At 42.1% G+C, this 24,374-nt stretch overlaps 1 protein-coding gene across 1 annotated transcript; it reads right to left on the reverse strand.

The window, feature by feature from the left end:
• Positions 1-9,953: 9,953 nt before the first annotated feature.
• On the reverse strand, positions 9,954-12,184 carry hoxa2b (homeobox A2b). The gene is made up of 3 exons (XM_080768331.1): positions 11,635-12,184; positions 11,181-11,203; positions 9,954-11,096 (listed from the first exon to the last, which is right to left on the reverse strand). Exons 1-3 carry the CDS (start codon positions 12,104-12,106, stop codon positions 10,209-10,211), a joined length of 1,383 nt encoding a protein of 460 aa, XP_080624457.1. The 5' UTR covers positions 12,107-12,184; the 3' UTR covers positions 9,954-10,208.
• Between the last annotated feature and the right edge of the window lie 12,190 nt (positions 12,185-24,374).

A 24,374-nucleotide genomic window follows, 5' to 3' on the forward strand; every position in this document is an offset into this window, starting at 1 on the left:
ACCAGTGTGCTCGGCTGCAGACAGCCATGCAGGACAACGTCTGTTAAAGCTGCAATCCGAAGGTTTTCATCATCATCAATCAATCATCATCGTCGTCGTGGCCTTGGGGTCTGGCATTTGAAGTTCGTATTTAGAAAATGCAAACGTAGCAATAGCATAACTATATTGCTTATTATAGTCTACTACTTTTACATTTTTATATTGACAAAAATACGTAACCTATAACAAAAACGGGTTAATAATAATAATAATAATATATACGATTTATATAGCGCTTTTCTGGGTACCCAAAGCTGCAATCCATTATAGTTTCATTGTCCTACACAGACCTACAGGATGTCCGAATTATAAAGCTTGTTCTCCGACGAGAAGATACAATTTCTTGCCCTTTCAAGCATGAATCCCGCTTGTCCCTGTAGCCCTACTAGTGGCACAGGTGCCCACATCACATGTCCCTGGCCTACAGCGGCTAGCTCCCAGTTATCCTGGTGCCCACTCTCCCAGGTGCCAAATTATCTCCACCTCTTAAGTGCCTACTCGTCCAGGTTGCCCACATCATGTTTGTCCCGGATGGGTTTGGTGCCCGCCTGTCCGGTTATCTCCACCCCTAGGTGCCCAGTTGTCCAGGTGCCAGGTTATCTCCACCCCTAGGTGCCCAGTTGTCCAGGTGCCCGGTTAACTCCACCCCTGGGTGCCCAATTGTCCAGGTGCCCAATTGTCCAGGTGCCCACATGTCCCTAGTGCCCGCCTGCCCTGCCCGGATGGTATTGGTGCCCAGTTGTCCCTAGTGGCCAGATGGTTTTGGTGCCCACTTGGCCAATACAGTTATAAAGGATAACGCCCCATGCTATTCATTTTGGTGGCGTTTTTGAAGCCGTTCCCAAGTAGGCCGGTGGCAGACTGCGGAACGGTCTATACTTCCGCTTTTCTTTTTTTGTTTTGTTTTTTATTTTGGTACCAGAATTTGGTGCCCAAATATGCAAATAATGTCAAACTCCAGCCGCACAGGGTTTCCTCATGCTAAATGCACCCAACTGCAGTCCCAGCTCTGACCAGTAGGGCCGAACACTTCACCGTCGGAGGAAAGCTTGGTCTGTGTTCCAAAATCGCTGTGTGAACCGGTCTGGAGCGGATGGTTATTTTACGTCATGTTGTAGTTTTGATTTGTAGTCATCTGGCAGGAAACCACAAGGCGGAATCAGTACTATATGAATGGCAGAATTCTTATTCCGCCTTGTGGTTTCCTGCCAGATGACTACAAATCAAAACTACAACATGACGTAAAATGACTACAACATGACTACAACATGACGAAAGTTACCGTCCCCTCCCAATCGGATCAAAAACCCCAAATGGAATGCTGCCCACTGTGCCCAGGCTAACCGTTGGCAAGCCCTTCTGGGCCGTGCTATATCCTACCTGACACGATGGCTTCAGGGATATATCCTATACTAGGATACCACCTCCAATCACAGCAGATTGCTTAAAACAAACCCTTTGTGTATTAGAATAAGGTCCGGATTGTAGCTTTAACTGAGACTTGATTTTAATACACATGATAAATTAATGAACTGACTGAGGGGTTTTTAGTACTGTTTGTCGCCCATGGTTCAGTTCACTTCCCAGTTCATAGAGTTTTATATGCTTTCAACGGTCTGATAAAAGACAGGGGACTGAGGAGATGGAGCCCTAATGGAACCGATGATCTTTACAGACTTGTAAAATCAATAATCCAGGCGTCATATTGTGATAATATTCTGCGATTGATTCCAGATAGCGTTTCTCTGCTGCATATTATAGAGCCTATAGTCCCACGCATTCAATCATGAAGATGAATCATCTCGCTATTCAACACACCTAGCCTACTTTTAATAATTACGCCGATGTGAGTGACCAATATGGGGCCTATCTATGACATTTTGATTGAATGGACATTGGTGGCACTGGCAACAATGTAAATCAAAAAAAGATGTAATGTTGCTGTGTGTGCGGGTAAGACGCTGATTTACTAATAAAAGTCAATTTCCCACGGTGTGATAAATTGATAATAGGCTATTTTTTTGATTGATGCTCTCTGCCAGATAAGGTGGGATCAATACACCAAAAAAGAAAAGGATAGTTAGGCTATACTATGTGCAATTCCAAGGAACAAACAGAGATTAAGAATATCTGTCTTGCGTAATGTCATCTGTGTGTGTGTGTGTGTGTGTGTGTGTGTGTGTGTGTGTGTGTGTGTGTGTGTGTGTGTGTGTGTGTGTGTGTGTGTGTGTGTGTGTGTGTGTGTGTGTGTGTGTGTGTGTGCGTGCGTGGGTGCGTGCGTGCGTGCGTGCGTGTGTGTGTGTGTGTGTGTGTGTGTGTGTGTGTGTATGGTTGTGTGGGTGTATGGTTGTGTGGGTGTATGGTTGTGTGGGTGTATGGTATCGGGTGAGTATCTTTCCGTCATGTGAGCTTTTGTCTCTGAGCTTTATAGCCTAATCATTCTCCGTTGCTATATCAACTCCATATTTCATATGTCAAATCAGTCCTGAAGTGAGTTGAGGGGATCTCCCTTCCCAGCCGAGGAATTACTTTCAGATGCAACAGTGCATGACCAGAAACACTGTTGGCTGCAGGCCAACGGACTGTGTTGTGCAACTATTCTGCGTTGTGTTCACTGAAGGATTACAGTGTGAATCCGCGGTTTGTCACATTGTTTATAGAGGTGTCAGTCATTCATTAGTCACCTTCTGACAAACAGCATCACCCAATACAGGTTAAAAGACTCAGCCTTTTGAACTGCAGAGATGATTGCCGTCCAAGAATACCTTGAAGCGAAGCAGAAAATGTCACTCCAGCTGTAGAGAGGGGGGAGGGGGGTGAGTGGGGATTCTTTCTTGGGCCTTGCAGGTGGTGGTGGATATGGGGGTGGGCGTCTGGAGTCTGCTGGGATTTGCTGAAGAACACATACCCCCCCCCCACACACACACACACACACACACACACACACACACACACACAAACTAGTGACTGGAAGCAGAAAGTATTCATGACCATGTTTATTAAGGTAATACAGTCTAGGTGAAGTTGGGCCCAAATACATGGACTTCTATGGGGCTATGGGTTTTTCTGGGTCCAATGACAGCGCCACAACAGGCCATTATATGAACTTTCAGGAAATCCCGATTTCCTCAGTGGCTTCACAAAATATCTGTCTGACTGCCCCCCTGGACAGTACATATACATTGCAGAGATCCTGTAAGACGGGTCCCCAAGTTGCTCCTTTCAACAAATGCTATACACATGATGTCCTTGAGATCCTTTGTTCAGCATTTATGCATGTACTTTTACTTCTTCGAATAGGAGAAGAGTACAAGTTGTTTGATAGAAGATTATGAGATATGCCTAGCTTGATGGATTTTACATTAGATTACAATTGATACGCGTGAGATCTGAATCCAATCTGCATGTATACCAGCTATGTCGTCGTACTGTATTGAATGCACTTCAGTATTCCCCGACCATTTTATTTCTAACAGCAGAAGAAAGTATGTTGTGGACATGTGTGTGTGTTTGTGTGTGTGTGTGTGTGTGTGTGTGTGTGTGTGTGTGTGTGTGTGTGTGTGTGTGTGTGTGTGTGTGTGTGTAAATTGGACATTAAAGCCGCTGGATTCGGTGTGCGGTCCGACTGGATGGATCTTAATGATCTATGCCAGCGATCAGGATTACAGTTAAAGTGGGTGGCGCCTGATACAACAATTGCTGCGCTCAACAACAGCATAATCATAGATCCGCGTGTCCGTGCATGTGCGACCTACGAGCAAGACGGTGCGCACCATGAACTGTCAATCAAATCCGCGACCGCAAGAGCCACCATTCTAGGAATGAAGCGATCAGAAAGTGCACAACACTGGACCAGTCTGAGGCTGCAGGGAAAACTGGCTCTTCTTCCCTTTGCAAACCACTCATTATCACACTCTATACTGTCAAATAACACCATAGGTGAGGACATTCTCATTTTCACTATTAAAGCCCGTTTACAGGTGTTGCCGACCAAGTTCAACTTGGCAACCTGGTATCCATCAGCACACGACCCACACTGCATCCTACATCCAGTACCACATGACAAAGAAACAGTCGCACACATCTTAAATGGTTGCAGCCACTATAAAGGACTGTACATTGCCAGACATGACCGTCTGGTGGACCTGGTCTCAGACAAGATCAGAGGAGTACAGGACAGGACAACAAGAATGTATAAACACAGCACTGTAAAAATAGACTGGTTTGATCACAATGACACGCATGTCAATTCACTACAAAATATTCCAAATACCCCAGATATTGTGTTCATCAATGAAATTAGAAAAACTGTCACTATATTTGAAATAGGCTGCCCATTTGATTTGTATATGGACACTTGTTTTACATCCAAACTTATGAAATATCAGCTTCTGGTGGAACGTATTATGGCCTTGGGATATAACTGTCAACTTATTGTCCTTGTATTTGGAAGTCTGGGCCATGTCCATAAACTTGTGCTCAGGGGTTTGCAATTGGGTGGATTGCTAAAAACAAATGCAAAAAAGCTGGCTAAATACTGTTCTGTCTCAGCTACTATGGGCAGTCTGTCTGTCTGGAGAAGGCGTTGTTTCATTTATCCCTAGGAGGCTTAAAAAAACCCAAAACAAACATCCTGTCTAGTAGTATCAAGTATATAGTATGTCAACAATGTGCTGTATATATATATATATATATATTTTTTAATATATACTTTCTCTTCTTTTCCCTCTGTGTGTTAAGCGCATGTGCAGCAGCTTGGTTGGACCATGTAATGTATAACCTTATTCTGACCAGTGTTTGGGTCTATTCTGTATACGCCTCTTGTGCAGATCCAAATAAAAGAATTCAAATGTGTGTGTGTGTGTGTGCGTGTGCGTGTGCGTGCGTGCGTGGTTTGGTTTTAAATCCTCTTAGCAGACCTTGCATTGAACTGTAATTTCCTGTGTTTTTTGGGCAAACTGTAAAGTATTCAATCAATCAATCAAATGTATTATCCTTTGGTCGGGTATAGGACCACTACTGGTTGACAAGCTGAAAGTACAGGTTATTCACTGTACAAACAGGCGGCGGTCTTTCTGTATTAGCTCAGCAGTAGAATAGTTGCCCCGGGGACCTGCAGGGTTTGAATCCCAGGTAGGATATGAAAGTTAAGCTTTAGTTGCTGCTTTAATATCAACACAGCATGGCAGTCCAAATGAGCACGATACGTTTCCAGCCTGAAGTTATACTTTTCACCATTCAAGACTTCTATTCATTATAGGCTGTAGAACTAACTCGTGGTCATGTATATGCTCTGATTTATATACTTATTGCCAGTGTTGTGTGCCAAACAGCAGATCTACAAGCTCACTCAGCATCGTGTTATAGTTTATCTTGTGACACTATAGCACTCAAATAAGTATAATAAGGATCAACGGCACGGTCACACATGCCTGATTGAACCAGTCACATGCCATTCACTTCCATTCCAGAAAGCACAGCCTTATGTCTATGACTTGGCGATCTGAGCCGGCGGACATTTTTGTGCCCTTCTGCCCGTCTCAAATGTATTTGCGTGCAATTTGGAAACAACCCATTCTGTCCACCACAGGTTTCCAACTCAAGAAATCAACATGCCAGCCCCTTGGTTGTCAAGTGATGTGAAAACCACAGTAATGGAGGCATTGTTTGCTATAAATGTGCTGGTGCTAGAGAATAGTAGGCCTACACGCTGACTGGAGATCTGTGATACAATTAGTGAGCTTATAGACGAGTTCAGAAATGGGTCTCATGGTCGCAGCTTACGTATTTCCTTTAGGCGGACTTGAAATAGCTGCAGGGTTTAAACCCTCACAGGGCGCACCTCTTCTACTACAGTGAACGGTAGGCTATAGTGACTGTTGTTAGTCTGCCTCAAGTCAAACGTTACACTTTTACCTGCTTTTTACTAACACTAACATTACAAAGGTGTCATACTTTAAATGCTTAGTATGAGGTATAAAGTACAGCAGCCATGTGTTCATAAAACAGAAAGATTGGGTATTGGGTAAGACTGACGTTATATCTTTCAGGACCTTTCACTGCTTCGTCTCTGCCACCGCGGTGGATATTTTGACATTTTTTGGAATGTTGCCACTGCTGTTGGAGCAGCCATAAACTAAACAAGTTCATCTCGAAGTTCTGGGCATCTTTGTAATGTTAGTGTTAGTAAAAAGAAGGTAAAAGTAACGTTTGACTTAGACTAACATCAGTCACTCTACCGTTCACTGTAGTAAGAGAGAGGTGTGCCTGGTGAGGGTTTAAACCGCCTACAGGAAATACGTCAGCTGCGACCATGAGACCCGTTTCTGAATTCGTCTATAGTCTTTGGAGACAGGCTGTTGGCTCACAGTTTTCAAATGGCTCTGAGTGTAATAGTCTGTACAACGCAGCACTGAAAATGCACAGAAACTACACCAGATGTCCGCACTTCCCCACTTCCATCTCATCATTACATGTTGCATAAATAAATCCTACTGTAACTGTTTTAAAGCTATTTTATCAAATATATTTTCATGGACAGAAATAACAGATGACTATATATATATATATATATATATATATATATATATAGCATTTGAAGATTGTGTTAATAGTTGTCTGGCTTGAGAGACTGCAGTAAGCTTCCAAGTTGATCTTAAAACCATGCCAGCAATGTGGTTTCAATTAACTCCTGGAGTGTGAAATATAAACAAGGCAAGTGTTACATTAACAATCAGAATAAGTAGCATTGCTAGTGGCTACTGTGTATATGTATAAAACAATCTACACCTAATTATGCTCTCTGGTGTCATAGGCTGTTGGTTGGGTTTGGTGCAATCTGAGCAGCCAATAAATAACTTCCCTCTCCTGGTCATCCAAAACCTGACCCATCCCTGACCCGGCAGCAGTTCCACCCCCCGGCCTGTTGAGGGAGATGAGAGGCAGCCCGACCCTTGACCTGCTGTGTGTGTGTGTGTGTGTGTGTGTGTGTGTGTGTGTGTGTGTGTGTGTGTGTGTGTGTGTGTGTGTGTGTGTGCGTGTGTGTGTGTGTGTGTGTGTGTGTGTGTGTGTGTGTGTGTGTGTGTGTGTGTGTGTGTGTGTGTGTGTGTGTGTGTGAGAGAGAGAGAGAGAGAGAGAGAGAGAGAGAGAGAGAGAGAGAGAGACAGACAGAGAGAGAGAAACAGAGAGAGTGATGGAGGGCTCAGGATGGAAGGGTGGGGGCGTGGTGTTGTGTTGTATACAATTTCCCCACAAAGCACTGCCGAAGCTAGTTTCGTCCAGCTTCCTGTTCACTCACAAATGTCTCTCTCTGATTGGCTGTCTGTCTCACTGTCTCCCACCCTTTTTGCCCTCCTACAGGTTATAGTGCATCGTTCCTAAAACGTTTCAGGTCAGGACCCAAAAGAGAGACTCTAGATGTTTGCCCACGACCCAAATAGTGAAAACAGCAGTTTTCACTAGGCCTATATATATATACTTCTTAAACATTTTTTTTTGTGTGATTTCTTCATGAAATTAAAATCTTAGATATTTTTTTGAAATGAATGAACATTTTAGCTTTTTTGGGAAGGTTTTTTGACAAATGTTTTAAAATAACAATAATTAAAAACAAAATGTAGGAAACAAAATAAAGTTACTGTTTAGGAAACAGTGGGGTCAGTAGTTACACTCTCAATGTAATGGCGTAATAAGACCCAGTGCGGTTCTCAAACGGTTTACATATACCGTAAAAAATACGGAGATATGGAAAATAAATGTGTACACTCAGAGTTACAGAACTATACAAGGATCCACATGAAACTCCCTCAGAGACCCCTGAGGGTCCCTGCGGGCCCCATTTTGGGAACCACGTTGCCCTGCATGCCTACCATTCTTGTGCACACATTCAAATCATTGAGAAACGTTTCTTGTGCAAAAAGGAAGGCTATATATTGGTTAAGAAGTGGGGGGTGTGGGGGGGCGGCACTGTCACATTGGCCACTCATATTTATTTGATTGGATGAGGGGGGGGGGGGGGGGGGATCACACCCGTGTGAAGTGAGGGGCGCTCTAATCATCGTATACGTCATCATCAAGAATGGTGGACCCTCATTGGCCAAGGGTTCCCACCGACATATATGCCGATTTGCTCAGACACATTATATGACCTAAATTCTCCATTCATTGTCAATGGCTTGTTTGTGTTAAGACTGCAGAATCTGCAGCTATAGTGCATTCTACACTATAGCTGCATGGACTAGCGCGCCCTTCAATAATATAACATTTTAAGATTTGTATAAGCACAAATAAAGTGATATTATATGGAATCAATATAACATGGTTGGGGTTAATCACTTAATCACAAGCTCACAACAATTGTTCACTATTTTAGAAAAGAAAGGTGCACATGTGTGTGTGACTGTGTGTGTGTGTGTGTGTGTGTGTGTGTGTGTGTGTGTGTGTGTGTGTGTGTGTGTGTGTGTGTGTGTGTGTCTGTGTGTGTGTGTGTGTGTGTGTGTGTGTGTGTGTGTGTGGGGGGGGGTTGATTTATTGTTTATGCTATTTATTATATTTAAATACGCCTCAGACAATTCAATGTTAATCTAGATCTTGTTGTTATGTTGGGATGTGAGAGACATCACACATAGGATAGCTATCCCTGGCCTATATAGATCATTGCACTATAGCCCTTTGATTATAGTGATAATCCTAATCATGGGACAGGCTTCAGCCGCTAAAGTCTATATGTTATTGTGATGGGCAATGCATATTAATTCACCAATGCAAAATATAGGTCTAACTGTGTTGAGATATCGATATGTTTATGTCAAACTCGGACACGAACATCTTGTAGGCTATGTCTCGTATACACATGACATTGATGCTATAATGCTAATGACGGAATGGTGGAAATAGCCTATATATTCATCAAGAATAGCAAAGAAAGATTTAGGCCTGTTTTTGTGGCAAATGGCTACTAATTTAATTATAGAGTAGACTCAAATAAAAAGCACGCTGGCTTCAGAAGATATATTCATCTTATTATCGTGTATAGTAAATTGCATATGATATAGGTTATAATAATAATGCTATATGCGCAGACTGCGTCACCGCCAACAGCACATGAGTTTTTGAAAAAATTAGGACATGTCATGCAGTGTTGGCGACTGTATGCCTTAGGCGCGATCTTTAATTCAAGGAGATTGAATTACGCCGTGAGGGCCAAGCTATAAACAAGCACCCTCGGTGCTGCGAGTTTTATAAGGCTATAAATTTTAATTGTAGAACGCCAACAAAGTCACAGCTTTTTGGCCTGCAACTCCCGAGGCATGCAGGCAGAGCCGCGATACAGGCTCGTGCACATGCAGCGTTCACCGAGACTAGCCTATTTATCTCCGAGATTACCTCTTCAATCGATTATTCTGATGACGACGGGCTGCAAAAACACCACATGGACCCCTCTCAATGTGTACAACTTTCTTTACTATTGCAGTAACTATTTGAGTTCATTTTTTAGTACCAAAATGCGCGGTCTGTCTCCCTATTTGCATTTTAATTGACGTGTGTGTGTGTGTGTGTGTGTTTGTGTGTGTGTGTGTGTGTGTGTGTGTGTGTGTGTGTGTGTGTGTGTGTGTGTGTGTGTGGCGTGTGTGCTAATTGTTGCTTGTAATTATCGTCCTATAAAAATCATGAGCATTTTATTATAATACAAACAAAATGTTTGAGAGGAATTGTATATTAATTGGTGGGGAATACTATAGCCTAATTATTGACTAAAATAAACAATGACAGCCACACTGTGTACATTCTATCCTTCGACTAGTATTATTTCAGTAATATAAAATGCCAAACATTTCTGATGATAAAAAAAGAGAATGGTGCAACTTCAATAAACAACTCCAAATTAAGTTTTTATTTATAGGAAAATATTCTGTTCAACTGTACCCGAAATTTATACAAAAATATACGGCGTAATATTCTTGTATAGCCTTACTAGAATAAACATTATTCTATAGATATAGGCTATATTTTCGCCTTAAACTTACCTTATTTGCGTGACCTATATTTATGCACTCCACAAATACTAAAACTGCCTATAGGCTATATTTAAAGCAAAAGTCTCCGAAATATAATAATAATAATAATAATAATAATATAATTGAAGGGTATGTCTTTTCTATAGCACTTTTTTAATAGCTCAAGTTTTGCAGGTCGATTGTTGTGAGCGTTTCCGAGAAAAAGTCAAAGGTCTCCGTGGACAGAGTCATGCACGTTGTTGGACTATCCATGGAATCCGACAGGCTGGGAGAGAACGAGGAGGGCGAGGAGGAGGAGAACACGTTAAAATCCTGCAGGGCAGCGTCCAGGGAGCCTTCTAGAGGAGGAGGAGGGGAGTTGTGGTGGTGGTGGTGGTGGTCAGCCGGCCCGCCGCCAGATGCTGCCCCGTCCGGGCCTATTGTTGCCAGGCACACAGGAGGAGGACAGGGTGACGGGCCGGGGAAATGTTTCGCATTTTTGTCATTGCTGCCGCTGTTTAGCGGCGCAACAACGACAACAACGGCCGAGCTCTGGTGGGTATCTCCATTGTTGTGTCCGTTATTGTGCGGCTGCTGCTGTAAGGCTAAGGTATTCTGGTGGAAATACCGCTCTCTGGTCTCCAGGAGCGCCCCGGATACACTGCTGCTGCTGTTGTTGTTGCTGCTGCTGATGGCGGCGGGCTGCAGCGGCTCGAACTCGTCCTCCCCGGCCCCGTGGTCGCCGTCGTCGTCCATCATCATCAGGTACTTCCCCGCCTCGCTGCTCATGCCGCTGCAGTCCTGGTTCTCCTTGCAGTGGGTCTGCCTCTTGTGCTTCATCCTCCGGTTCTGGAACCACACCTTCACCTGCCGCTCGGTTAGATCCAGCAGCGCCGCGATCTCCACCCGGCGCGGCCTGCACAGGTACTTGTTGAAGTGGAACTCCTTCTCCAGCTCCAGGAGCTGGGTGTTGGTGTACGCCGTCCGAAGTCTCCTGGACGATGCCCCGCCGCCGCTCTCTGCTAGCTCTGGCGAACCTAAATAAAAACATGAAACATTGGGCTATAAAATGCAAAAAAAAAAAAACCGCAGTCGAAAAAAGAAAGGAAAATACATAGTCATAAGGGTTAAGAGGGAAAACAGAGCCTGCATGGGCAGGAAAGTCATTTCTGGAGAACAAGCAACAAGCACTGTGCAGATTTATGGGCCCCGGGCAGAATATGATGGCTCTGCGTGGACAGCCCCAAAAGATTAATGGACATGCCAGCTGTCGGGTCGTGTAGGAATAATCTATCAGTCTCCATTACTGTCAAGGCATTAACATTGTTACACTGCATCACAAGTCAGCACGCTATTTGATGAGATTACAAGAATGCTTAAATCAAAACACCCGGCTATAACGCTTAAAAAAAATAATGTACGCCCACACTGTACAACCCATAGGGACCTATAAGTTACTATTCCAAAACCAAAACAGAGAGAGAGAGAGAGAGTGTGAGAGAGAGAAAGGGGAATCTGTGCGTGGGGGGGGCTGGCTATATAGCCTGCATCCTCAGACAATTATGGAAAGTTAGATTGAGGTTATTAATCATTGTCTTGCCTTGGGGGGAGAAGTAGAGCGGCGACGAGTCGCTGGTAGCCGACGCGGCCGTCTGGCTTCTCTTGACGGCTTTTTTCTCTTTCATCCACGGGTACTCCGGGGGTGAGGAGGAGGAGGAGGAGGAGGATGCAGCAGCGGGCAGCGGACTGCAGCCATTCACTGCAGGCTGCCCTGCATGCTGCTGCTTTGAGCGGCCGTGAGGAGGGTGGCGTGCAGGGTGCAGGCTGCTGCCCGCCGGTGGTGCATGCAGGAGGAGGAGGCTCGGAATGGAGTGCTCGAAGCAGGGAGGAGGAATCAGTGATGTTGTCGACGCTGAAATAAGCGTCGAGCTAGCAGCAGTAGTAGTAGTAGTAGTCTTGATTGATGAACTTTGAAATGCACCGCCGACAGCCTGGGTAAGAGATGTCAGGCACTCAGCAAGCGACGGCCGACTGTTGATGAAGCCACTTTCTCGCTCGAATTCGTAATTCATCTCCCTCTCTTCTATATCGCCGCTTCATGTGTTGAAAATGCACTATAGCCTATATATACTTAGGGTAATCGAGGAAACGGGGAAAATAAATGTCAGATTATAATATTTTCATAAACTAATCTAAAGTGCATATAGTCGTATATGGAGAACCACTATGCCATAAACCATTGCCTTCATGAGGACATGGCTGGAATGAGACCGTGCTGCCTGTCACATGATTACATCTGCCCAATGACAATTTGGGGTTTTATCAAAAGACGCCACTGTCCTCTGTGATTGATCGAGAAAGTCGGAGGGGGAACGCCTCATTCCGGAGGTAGGGGCTGCTTTTATTTACACTTTTTTTGGGGGGGGGGGGGGTGCACTTGCAGTTTGTTCGGCTACTGCCCCCAAAAAATGGGCGTCATGTGCATTCAGAAGAGTGTGTATTTGTCACGTGCACGCAGCTGTGTCTGCGTGCGTGCATGCGATCGCAGGCCAATTGGGTGCTGCATGCGCTGTGCTCGGCGTGTTTATTCCATCCGGGATCCAGACAGGCCACAAATCATTTCAGCACCCTGCATTTAAGCGCTGTCTTCTAATGTAACGACGCCCGCAGTCGTTATCAGAGCAACTCGTTAATCTCCAGACTTCTTGAAAGACTTTACAGCGCGTTGGCAGTGGGGAGCGCACGCACGCACGCACGCGCAAACACACACACACACACACACACACACACACACACACACACACACACACACACACACACACACACACACAGTCACACACACACACACACACACACACACACACACACACACACACACACACACGTCCGACATCCAACACGTCCGACATCCAACACGAGTTCTATCCACCACACTTATAGGGTCAGACTCCACCCCTCCCCCAAAACACATGCAGACACACAGGTATACGATATGACATGAGACATAAATATGATTTAGATAGATAGATAGATAGATAGATAGATAGATAGATAGATAGATAGATAGATAGATAGATAGATAGATAGATAGATCATACATGCATATATGCAAATTATATAGGCCTAAAGCAATAATCTCGGTCCACTATGAGTCAATATGTGTTTGCTTCCAATTTCTTTGCACATTTCAAAACGGTTATAAAACGTTATGGGCATGCAAGATCATGATGCAACCAACCTTTGGCCACCTTGATTCAATTAAACCGTAATATCAAAATCTCACACCTTCAGCATGCATGAGCAGCAGCCAGCCAGCATATAATATCTCGTTTTCAGTTCAGATTAGGCTAAAGTATAAACATTGCAGCCTGCATGACGCGGTTGCTTACAGTCTCAGACATGAGTAAACGCACAGGGAAGCTTTAAGGCAGTTTATTGCTTGGACTCTCTCTAAACAAAGAGCCCTGGAACTGGAAGACTGCGTGTGATCAATCTTGCTCGCCAAAAGGTCTGACAGCTCGGTGCCCTGAAACTCACTTAAACCCTCTAACACTCTCCCCTTAGATCATATATGGCCAGGAAGAGGGGAACCACACGGTACTTATATGGGGGAGAATCTTCTGCATGCTTATAAGACTTTTTTTTTTTCTTCTTCAATTTATGCCATATATATCTGAGAGAAGAAGACTGCCTTATTCCGTTTGGCTCTGCAGGTTATTGCTTTGCTTCGTTCTAGGTGAGAAACTGCTGTTTAGAAGACAAATGTATATACAACAAGCCTTTTCGTTTGCCAAAGGACAATATTGTGGCAAGCAAATATACCCCCAGAAGAGAAGAGATGGAATGGAATTGACTGGGTTTTACATATATGGGATGAATTGTTTTGCAGAGGTGAGTGGGTGTCGGCATCCAGCGAAGAAACCCATTCACTCCCACACCTTCTTATCGGTACGGACACACATGTCGTTTTGAGCATAATGTTAATATATATTTTTTAAATGACTTGCTTATACTTGAAGAAGTATACATTTAAGTATAGGCTATGCCATATAGGTTTATTGTGAATAATATTCTAAGTTAACTTTAAGATATAGGCTCCCTGAAAGCCTTATAATATATAGCCTATATCTATATATTATTATTATTATATTATATGGCAGAAAACGAAATGTGCAAACTGTTCACTTGTACAATAAATAATAAATGGACTATAACGCGTATTGGGACGTATACTATACAATACATGCAGTATATATTATTGTGAAAAATATGCAGAAAATGTATATGGGGTTATCATCACTTGTGCATTGACTTGCATATTTATTGTATATTTTTGTCAAGTTTACACTATATGTATATGTTTTTGTCTATAAGATACAGGTGTGGAAGCCATTTGCAAAGAACCTTCTCTGAACAGAACAGACTCCATATATAGACCTAAAACTAATAGAAGCTAAATAAATATCACTTCGTTATTTTTTTTTATAGTAGGCTATTCGCACCGACACGGCTTTAATTAGTTTCAGCCGTATAGACTTGATGTTTCCAGCAGTCTGTCCGTAAGAGAGAGCGAGAGAGAGAGAGAGAGAGAGAGAGAGAGAGAGAGAGAGAGAGAGAGAGAGAGAGAGAAACATTTCATTGACAGAAAAGTGTGTGTTGTTTGTGTTTGGCTGAACCTGTAAGTTCGTTCTCCGTCTGTTACCTCATCAAGCGCAGACATCTGGAAAGCATGCAGGCCAGTAGAACCAGTGACTGTCTGTGTTCTCCCCCCACGGCCCTGATATTTAATCATTCAGTCATGGTAGCGCATATACATGTTACATTGTCTGTTTTTAGTTATAGTTGTTGGTTTTAAGAACCTTGAGAAACATCAAACAACACATTTTTATAAATAATCCATCCCCGTCTATACGGAAAAATAAAGGGTGGCATCTTTCTTAAAATACTCAGTATAATTAGCCTAATTATTATGTTATTAAGAAGACGATATGTCTATGCTTCTATAATTGCATTTGATTTAGAATCATAATTAGTTGTTTGAGGCGTGCAGGCCTGTGTTTGGCACATTATTGCTCAGATACATTAACCTATATACGGCGATCTATCCATCGCCATTAATATGACTATAGACATGGGAAAAAATAATTATGGTTGACGCACACACACACACACACACACACACACACACACACACACACACACACACACACACACACACACACACACACACACACACACACACACACACACACACACACACACACAGGCTATATATAAACAATAGGCCTATATGCATTGCATAATCATATTCTTTTGCGTTATAGGCCCTATAGCCTATACCAAGCTTAGCTGTGGCCTATATTAGACTAATTTGGTCTCACAACATATCAAAAGATGCGGACGGTCGGTCACGTTTGTGGCATAACAGTAAATTATTTCCATTAATGATGCCATTAGGAGAGGACTACTGCTCAGTGCTCACATTGTTCTCCAATAAAACATTTGTTTCCTGCAAGTTCAGTGGACTTTTATAGCTTAAGTAGCAGACAGACAGACAGACAGGCAGACAGACAGACAGACAGACAGACAGACAGACGTGTGGGGGATGGGTGCAGCGCTTCAAAGTCTCCGATATAAATTCGGCATTTAGAATTAGGATTTAAGCAAATTGTGTCCAAAATTAGAAAATACAGGCTATTATGTGAGAGAGGTATAAATTCGCCAAATACAAAGCATTACATTTTATGCAATAAAAAAATAAAAAAATAAACGAATAAAATATAATCTGGAAATGCAGAGAGACAAGAACCTTCATAGCCTATACGTGATGAATGATGATCACCACTTTAACCTTGTTCTGGGCATTCATGCCATTATTGGCATTATTTGAATCGCCAAAAAGTTCAACTTTACCATATTATAGAACTTTCAAAATTGCTATTTCTAAACAATTTTGATATAGGGCTTCATGGTTAAACCCTTTTGAAGGAATATTTGAGGTCAGGTGCATATGGGATAACAATACAATATGCCCATGGTTGTGTTTATTATAGGGACAGAACCCCAAGTACAAGACACATATTATCAAGTGGTGAATTCTCTGTAATTATGGGAGGCTTCACTAGACAGCTGTCAGGATAATAGGTGTTGGCAAATATCCAACTTTAGGCTACAGAAACAGAAAGAGTGAGCCAATAAATACATCTACTCGATATAGGATGATTAAAATAAAGGAAAAGTATACACCAATGGTGATATTATTACTGCATGACCAAACTATTGTGTATAGAGATTATGCTTTGTTGTATATATATGTACACAGAGGAATATATCATATATTTTGAGAAAGAACTGGCATCTAAAATAAATAAATAAATACATTAAAAAATAAGCTGTTGTCAGCTCGTTTCTATATATACCTGTATTATGATTTTAAATTAAAATGTTTGTTTTGTTTCAGCCAAACCTATAGCAGACTATAAATCATCTTTTAACATCCTCAACTAAAATAAATATGTATACCGTAACTAAGAAACAAACACGTCAGGCTTTTCCTTAAACTCTAAAACATATAATATTTGTTGCTAAACAGCAGAACAAGCAGCCAAATAAGAGATTTATTTCAGAAAGCATCCGACATTCAGTGTGCAACAATGTTTTTAGCATCAGGCCAATATATAATTGACTGCAGGATAATCTATTCACCATTGCACTCACTATACTTTCTTGTTGTTTTTATAGCATGCACAATTGCACAGTCTGCACAGCACCATGACTCCAGTTAAGCACTTAAACCAGTGCTTTTCAACCAGTGGTCCTTGAGGGGGTTCCAGGGGGTCCCCAACTATAAATGATGGAGAGTTGGTAACCAAATGGACCCTTATTTAACTCTTGAGAGTGTAAAATGAAACCAAATGGACCCTTATACGGTCCATTTTGTTTCATTTTACGCTCTCAAGAGTTAAATTATTGCTAAGCATCTGCATTACTTCATTTACGAGAGGCGTATACAATTAAGAATGTATAGAAGAATTGTTATTTTGATCAATGCCTGTTATCTCTATGGTACCAACATCAATACAGCATGGAATTGTGGACACAATCTTATCCTAAAACAAGAAATTCTTCAAAGCCTTGGGTCTGACAGGCTAAATGTCATCAAATGGTGGTCCGTGGCTCAAATGGCGAGCAAATAATGGGCCTTGATACGAAAAGGGTTGAAAAACACTGGCTTAAATGTTTGTTGACCATGTGGGTCCCCCAGGGAACTCTCCTTTCCCCCTCATACATCAAATCCTTTTGGTGAAAATAGCAGGTCTACATCTCCCATCAGTGCATCATATTCTGCTATTATTCTGCTATTTTCACTAACAATTCACCTATCATGACATGCACAGGGACTCTAGGGATCTTATTTAGCTTATATGTTCATTGTAATTTTGGATACACAACTCTGCAGTGTTTTATAATCATTATTATTTCATAGATTGTGAAAACTACACGCTCACGACAACATGTTACTCGACACATTGTGATCTATACTTTAGGGGGGAAATAAATCATTTTTCAAATATATTTTTGAAATGTATGAAATTATTATTATTATTTTTTCAGATAGATTTCTTTTTTACATATTTGGGAAGAAAATACATACAAAATGTAAAAAAAATATGGGTCTCAAGTTCCATTAACTCATCGTGTGGGGAAACGTCAGTGTTACGTATATAATATATAAAATGGTGTGCTGACGGTAACGTTAATTGTGTTCAAGCAAGACTTTTATTGAACTTAACTGAACGCTCTCATGGATAAACATGGCGGCCAGGTGTTGTTCTGGGCATGCTGCTGCAGTCAGCCTGCAGGACAGAGCTGCTCTCCTCCAGAGTTCAACAGAGGATCTGTTGTTGTGCGCGCCGTGCCGAGGCGGTGTCAACGGTGGGTGATGTATGGGGGTCACGGCGGGCCACGCCGCCAACAACATCCAAGGCACTCACTCTAAAGCACTGTTTGAGCAGCAAACGTCTGAGCAAGTGACACCGTTCACGACCACTCTCAAAACCAGAGGGTGGAATCCCGTTCAACAACAACAACAACACAACATTAGCACGTGATCGTGTTTCATATATGAGCAAACACACCATAACAACATCTCTTATGTTATGTCAAAGTCGCTTTGTTCAAAAGCGCTCCGATGGAAGTGAGATCTTAAGTAAATAACAGCCTTTTTGTTGAGTTGTTAACTTTCATATTTATATCCTATATAAATCCTTGCTCCGAATCCCTCCCCCACCCTTCTTCCCATATATATATAGCACTGAAAGTCCCCAGGCGTCTATATTAGGCGGCCTCCTCCCTTGTTTTCCCTCTACACCAAAGCTCTTTGAAGAAAATAGCAAATCGTGAGCTTGTAGATCAGCCATTTTCACTGAATGTTGCTCCAGAATATATAGGGACGCCATGGTTCGTGTTGGGTGGTTGGTGGTGGCGCTCCCCCTCTATTGCCATGTGGTGGCCTGGGATTGAGTCCCATGGACGGTGTCCACCGGGTCCTTTCTGTCGGCTCCCTCGCTGCCTGTCCATCTCAGCGCGCAGCCTGCCCACTCTTCTTTCAAATAAAACACCCACGTAAGAATTCCAGCCGGCATGTTGAAGGAAATAGGATCGGGGGTGGATTATCGAGTGTGGGCATGCAGCCATTTGTCCTTAACATATACCTTCATTGACAAGAGTTCCCCCCCTTGGGTCTTCTATGCATGGCGCCCCTCCTTTCTTCGTCACCAAATCTCTTCAAGATTGGCTATTTTTTTTGCTATGTTCGCCTGCAAGAATATAGGGCGGCACTATAGCTCTGGTCCATAGCTCTAATGCCGTTTCATTTAGAGCTATGTTACCGATGACTTCCGGGGCTCGCATAAATGCAGACCAGCCTCTCGTCTTTAGCGTAAATAAAAATAACGTTTTAGCTATACTCACCAATGTCATTAGAAAGCCTATACTTTCCTTAGTGGAAGCACTCTGAGCCCCTCCACCACACGTATAAAAGGTACTTTTTGGGCAGAAATTGAATTTTGTTTTCACTGCAGGAGGAAAGATATTCTCTATGTGGGTTTTCTCTTGGCAATATCGGTAGAGGGCGCAGTGGAGTAACTAAAAGTATTTTTTTTCCTGGTGGCCAAAAAGTGCCTTTTATACATGTGGTGGGGGGCTCAGAGTGCTTCCACTAAGGAAAGTAGGCTTTCTAATGACACAACCCACCTTTGTATTGGCGAGTAGAGACGAGAGGCTGGTCTGCATTTCTGCGAGACCCGGAATTCATCGGTAACATAGCTCTAAATGCGACGGCATTAGAGCTATGGACCAGAGAGCTAGGGAGGCACGGGTTCACGTGCAAGAGTATATACATTCCTGTCCTGCATGGGATTGTGTCTTACCTATATAATATATACGGTCTCAATTTACAACTTTTTGTTTCCATTTTCCTGCCAATTTAGTCATTATTTATGCAGTCCTCGTCACTGCCACGTGATTATGAATTCTACCACAGCTATAGGATATATATAGACCCATCTGATTGGCTCCCGGGGCAGGCTCACTGAGGTTAGCGTTAAGGTTATGTTTAGGCATAGTTTTACTGAGGTTATAACCGTTTAGGCATATAGTTTTACTGAGGTTATAGGTTTAAAGGCATATAGTTTTACTGAGGTTATAGGTTTAAAGGCATATAGTTTTACTGAGGTTATAGGTTTAAAGGCATATCGTTTTACTGAGGTTATAGGTTTAAAGGCATATAGTTTTACTGAGGTTATAGGTTTAAAGGCATATAGTTTTACTGAGGTTATAGGTTTAAAGGCATATAGTTTTACTGAGGTTATAGGTTTAAAGGCATATAGTTTTACTGAGGTTATAGGTTTAAAGGCATATAGTTTTACTGAGGTTATAGGTTTAAGCATAGTTTTACTGAGGTTATAGGTTTAAAGGCATATAGTTTTACTGGGGTTATAGGTTTAGGCATAGTTTTACTGCGGTTATAGGTTTAAAGACATAGTTTTACTGAGGTTATAGGTTTAGGCATATACTTTTACTGAGGTTATAGGTTTAGGCAAAATGAGAACTGTCAATGGCAGCGACTACCAGGTCAATCACAGCGGGGTTTGCCTATAGAGCCGTGGTGGGATCCATTAATCCATTAATAACGCGTCACTGCCAACCCTTGTGTTAACTTCTCCGATATAACACACACACACATCAGCTTCTTTTACACCTAATTTACATCCGAGTTTCACCAGGAAAGAGCATAACGTGTGTGGAAGTTCATGGCAGGAATTGAACCCACGTTTCTGCAGTGTGGGTGCGCACGTGTTGTACTTTGTTGTCCGGAGTCCCTCAGGGGTCTATACACGATTCCCCTCTTTTCCCTGTACACCATGATATCTTAACCGTTCTACAAGCTCATAATGCATATAGCGTTGTTTTTTATTCATTTTATATTTAATAATGTGATCATCTAGTCTACATGAAAGAGCAATGTGTAATCCCTGCCCACAATTCACACATGTACAGTACATCCATACCAGAGAACATCCAAACGGGAGGCACGCACATCTCAAAAATGTTGACGGGTGCAGGACAAAAATAGACATATAGTCCATGGGCCATATGAGATGTGACAATACCGAAAGGTGGCAAAGGCTACTTATCATTTTTGAGAAGCTCTATGTCTGTAGATAATATTTTGGTATGATAACCCTTCCTAAGTGGTAGCTAAATTGGTGTTATCAGCTGATAAAGGTACCCTCCCCCATAAAAAAATGCCATTTTAGATACAGGTGCATATCGTGATATTGGCTCATTTTCAGTTTCATTTCATTTCATTTCATTTTCAGCAATATGGTTTGCTATAGTGTTTGCAATCATTTTGAAGAGGACACTTTAAGCTTTCATTCAAGCCCTTTTGTGTGTATGTGGGACAAGTACAGTGGTTACCAGTGCTCTTCAAACTTAGAATAAAACATTCTTTACACAATATTTTCCTAAATCATATTCTTTCTTTTAGTTCTGTGCCATCAAGAAACATCAGTGACACAAAACACAGAATCTGGAATACTGATATGACTCTAAGGATTCAGGAAATGTATAATTTACCTTCAATATTTTGTTCTAGGGGGGTGATTTTCAGCTTCATATTAAGCAATCAGTTGTAATGTGATCAGACCATAATTGCAGCAGATTAAGTCAATATATCATAAGAATCGTTCACTTGATGATACAAGCACCAAATTTGGCACACAAGTGCTTCAGAACCTACTCTCTCAGAAAAGTACGTTGTCCACTTAAAAAAAACAAATGGCCACCATTTTTCAAGATGGCCGCCTTTCAAAATGGTTTTAAACAGTGTTTGAACTATAGTTTGATTGAATAATCCTATTGTGATGGCCTATACATCGAAATGTATGTTTCTGAGTATGAGAAATCCAATTCTGCATTTAGCATATCAAAATTATTTAATATTATGATGATACAATGGGAATTAAACGATAAAGTGGGGCAGATTAAGTCAATATTCCATAAGAATCTTTAACTTGGTGATACAAGCACCAAATTTGGAACACATGATGTCCAGGAGGTCCTTTCTATGAAAAGCACGTTATCCAGCTGCCAGTTTTCAAGATGGCCGCCTCGTCAAATGCAAAAAAACAAAACAATAAATAGGTTTTCGAAGTAGAATTTAAATGTGTGAATGATCCAAGTATGGATCATTCATGAAAATGAATGTATTCTGACTGTAAGAACTCAATGGTGTTGGACTTCAATTCCAATATGGCCGCCAGTTTGCAAGATGCAGCTATTACGGGTCTCAAAATTAGCTTTTTCGGAAGCTGTCTGATCATAGATATTGTTGAAGCAGGGCAACATCATTTGTTGATCATGCATTGAAATGCTGTGATCAAGCTCTATTGGTTTGTAATGTTGTATATAAGAGTGATGTCAAAGCACAACCATGAGGACATACTGGTGACATCACTGCTGTGAGACTCAGCATGGGGTTCAGTGTCTGCTTGTAGCGTATTAGCTGTTGTAGTGTACTCACTGTAGTTTGTTGTATACTTTAGTGTCCTAAATGCTAATTAGCCCCTGTATATATCTCCACTAGAAGTTTAGTTAGTTGTAGTATTGTAGTTGATAGCCGCACCTGAATTGACAAGATGTGCCAGTGTGGCTTCAGTTACCTGGATGGTGTACAGATCACACAGGACTTAAATGGCACTGGATGAACGGTCGTGCTAGGTGTAGGGCACCAGATGCTTGAACCTAGATCATGGTTCAAGGTTGGACTTTGTTACATCTTGTGTACAGGTACATAAGAGTAAAACTTATTTTTGTTTGGCTTCCTTACAGACAAAATGCAGTGGCATAGATAGAATAATATTCAAGCAACAAAGTAATAAGTAACATTACATATGTAGATGTGCATGTTTCCCTGTAGTAGCAAAGTTAGGTAAACTTTCTCCTTGGTTCTTATCAGTTCGTTCATGTATCTGATTGTTTGGGGAAAGAAGCTTATTTGCGTCTATTTCCAGTGGCTTCGAGACTGCGAAAACGTTTTCCATGAGGCAGCATCTCAATCAGCTGCTCTCTTAGTGGAATGCTGGAGTTTCAGTTGCTAAACATTTGCCCGAAATATTTTGTGATACTTTGTACTGTTTTGCCTCAATGTATCCTCACTGCCACCTCCATCATCCAATCTGGATGAGTCTAACATGATGGGCAGCACAGGTGTATTGCCTGAAATACGGGAAGACTTCAACTTCAACTTTCGTATCTGTTTGACAGAGGAAACACTTCCTCCAATCAGTTTTAGTAGCGGAACATCTTGTGTTATACGGTTAAAGGCTGAGGGCTAGATCGTTTTACCACCCAACCGTAGAAAACATCAAAGCACATTGAAATATGGGATGCTTCTAGGTTGAAGCACCTGGTGCCCTACACCTAGCCTGACCATTCATCTGGTGCCCTTCACCTAGCCTGACCATTCATCTGGTGCCCTACACCTAGCCTGACCATTCATCTGGTGCCCTACACCTATAGCCTGACCATTCATCTGGTGCCCTACACCTAGCCTGACCATTCATCTGGTGCCCTACACCTATAGCCTGACCATTCATCTGGTGCCCTACACCTATAGCCTGACCATTCATCTGGTGCCCTACACCTATAGCCTGACCATTCATCTGGTGCCCTACACCTAGCCTGACCATTCATCTGGTGCCCTACACCTAGCCTGACCATTCATCTGGTGCCCTACACCTAGCACGACCATTCATCTGGTGCCCTACACCTAGCACGACCGTTCATCCAGTGCAAGTCCTGTGCGATCTGTACACCATCCAGGTAACTGAATCCCTGTTATCCTTGTCTCAGCTCTCCCACACTGACACATCCTGTCAATTCAGGTGCGGCTATCTAACTACAATACTACAACTAACTAAACTTCTAGTTTATATATATATACAGGGGCTTAATATTATTATTATTAATATTTAGACACTAAAGTATACTACAAACTACAGTGAGTACACCACTACAACAGTTAGTAAACCACAACTACAGCTAGTACGCTACAAGCAGACACTGGACCCCATGCTGAGTTTAAACCAAAACCAGGCTTGTTAAATCCTGTACAGCCTGGTTTATTCCGTTCCACTAAAGCCAAGCGAGGCTTAGAATGGGTGGATTTAGCGAGCCAGGATCACAATGATCTTGTCGAGTAACTTCGACAAGACTGGTGAACCGTGGGTCATGGGTTCAATAGTGGGTGAAACGTTAAAATGGTAATGTGTTGTAAAACAATGAGTAATGGTAATATTTATATATATAATATATTCTTAACCACTTGCACGACAGCAAACCTATTCTGGGGAACATTCACCAAAAGTAGCTGATCTACAAGCTCACAAGCTGTCATGAAGTTGTGTAGCCTATAGGTATATTTTGGTTCTTTGATTTTCTATAGTGCTTAAATTAGTCCTTTAATGCAGACCGATAAAAATAAGGCAACATAAACCCATAATAATTGAATAAGTGTGGAAAACATCATTGGTTTGTGATCAGATTGACTGCTTATAATGAACAGTAAAGACATCAGGATTAGGTTAAACCTGGCTGTTAGCCTGGTCCGGAGCAGGTTAAGTCCAAAGAATTATTTTCCATGGGAACTAATGTGGCATTGCTTTCATGAAACCGAATCAAGCCTCAACATATCCAGGTTAACTGGCCAAGTTAATTTGCCAAGATTAACCAGTTTTCATGAAACCGGTTAATCGCTGATCCAGGCTATAATAA

The sequence above is a fragment of the Protomyctophum bolini genome (genome assembly GCF_963924005.1).
Source record: "Protomyctophum bolini genome assembly, chromosome: 7".
Classification (NCBI taxonomy): Eukaryota; Metazoa; Chordata; class Actinopteri; order Myctophiformes; family Myctophidae; genus Protomyctophum; species Protomyctophum bolini.

Excerpts from the sequence above, each read along its gene's own strand:
- hoxa2b (XM_080768331.1), bottom strand. The coding sequence starts at position 12,106 with ATGAATTACGAATTCGAGCGAGAAAGTGGCTTCATCAACAGTCGGCCG. Across the intron at positions 11,204-11,634 it reads GCTCTACTTCTCCCCCCAAG|AAATGACTTTCCTGCCCATG; the intron begins GCAAGACAATGA and ends CTTGTTCTCCAG. Across the intron at positions 11,097-11,180 it reads TGACTTTCCTGCCCATGCAG|CCCAATGTTTCATGTTTTTA; the intron begins GCTCTGTTTTCC and ends TGCATTTTATAG.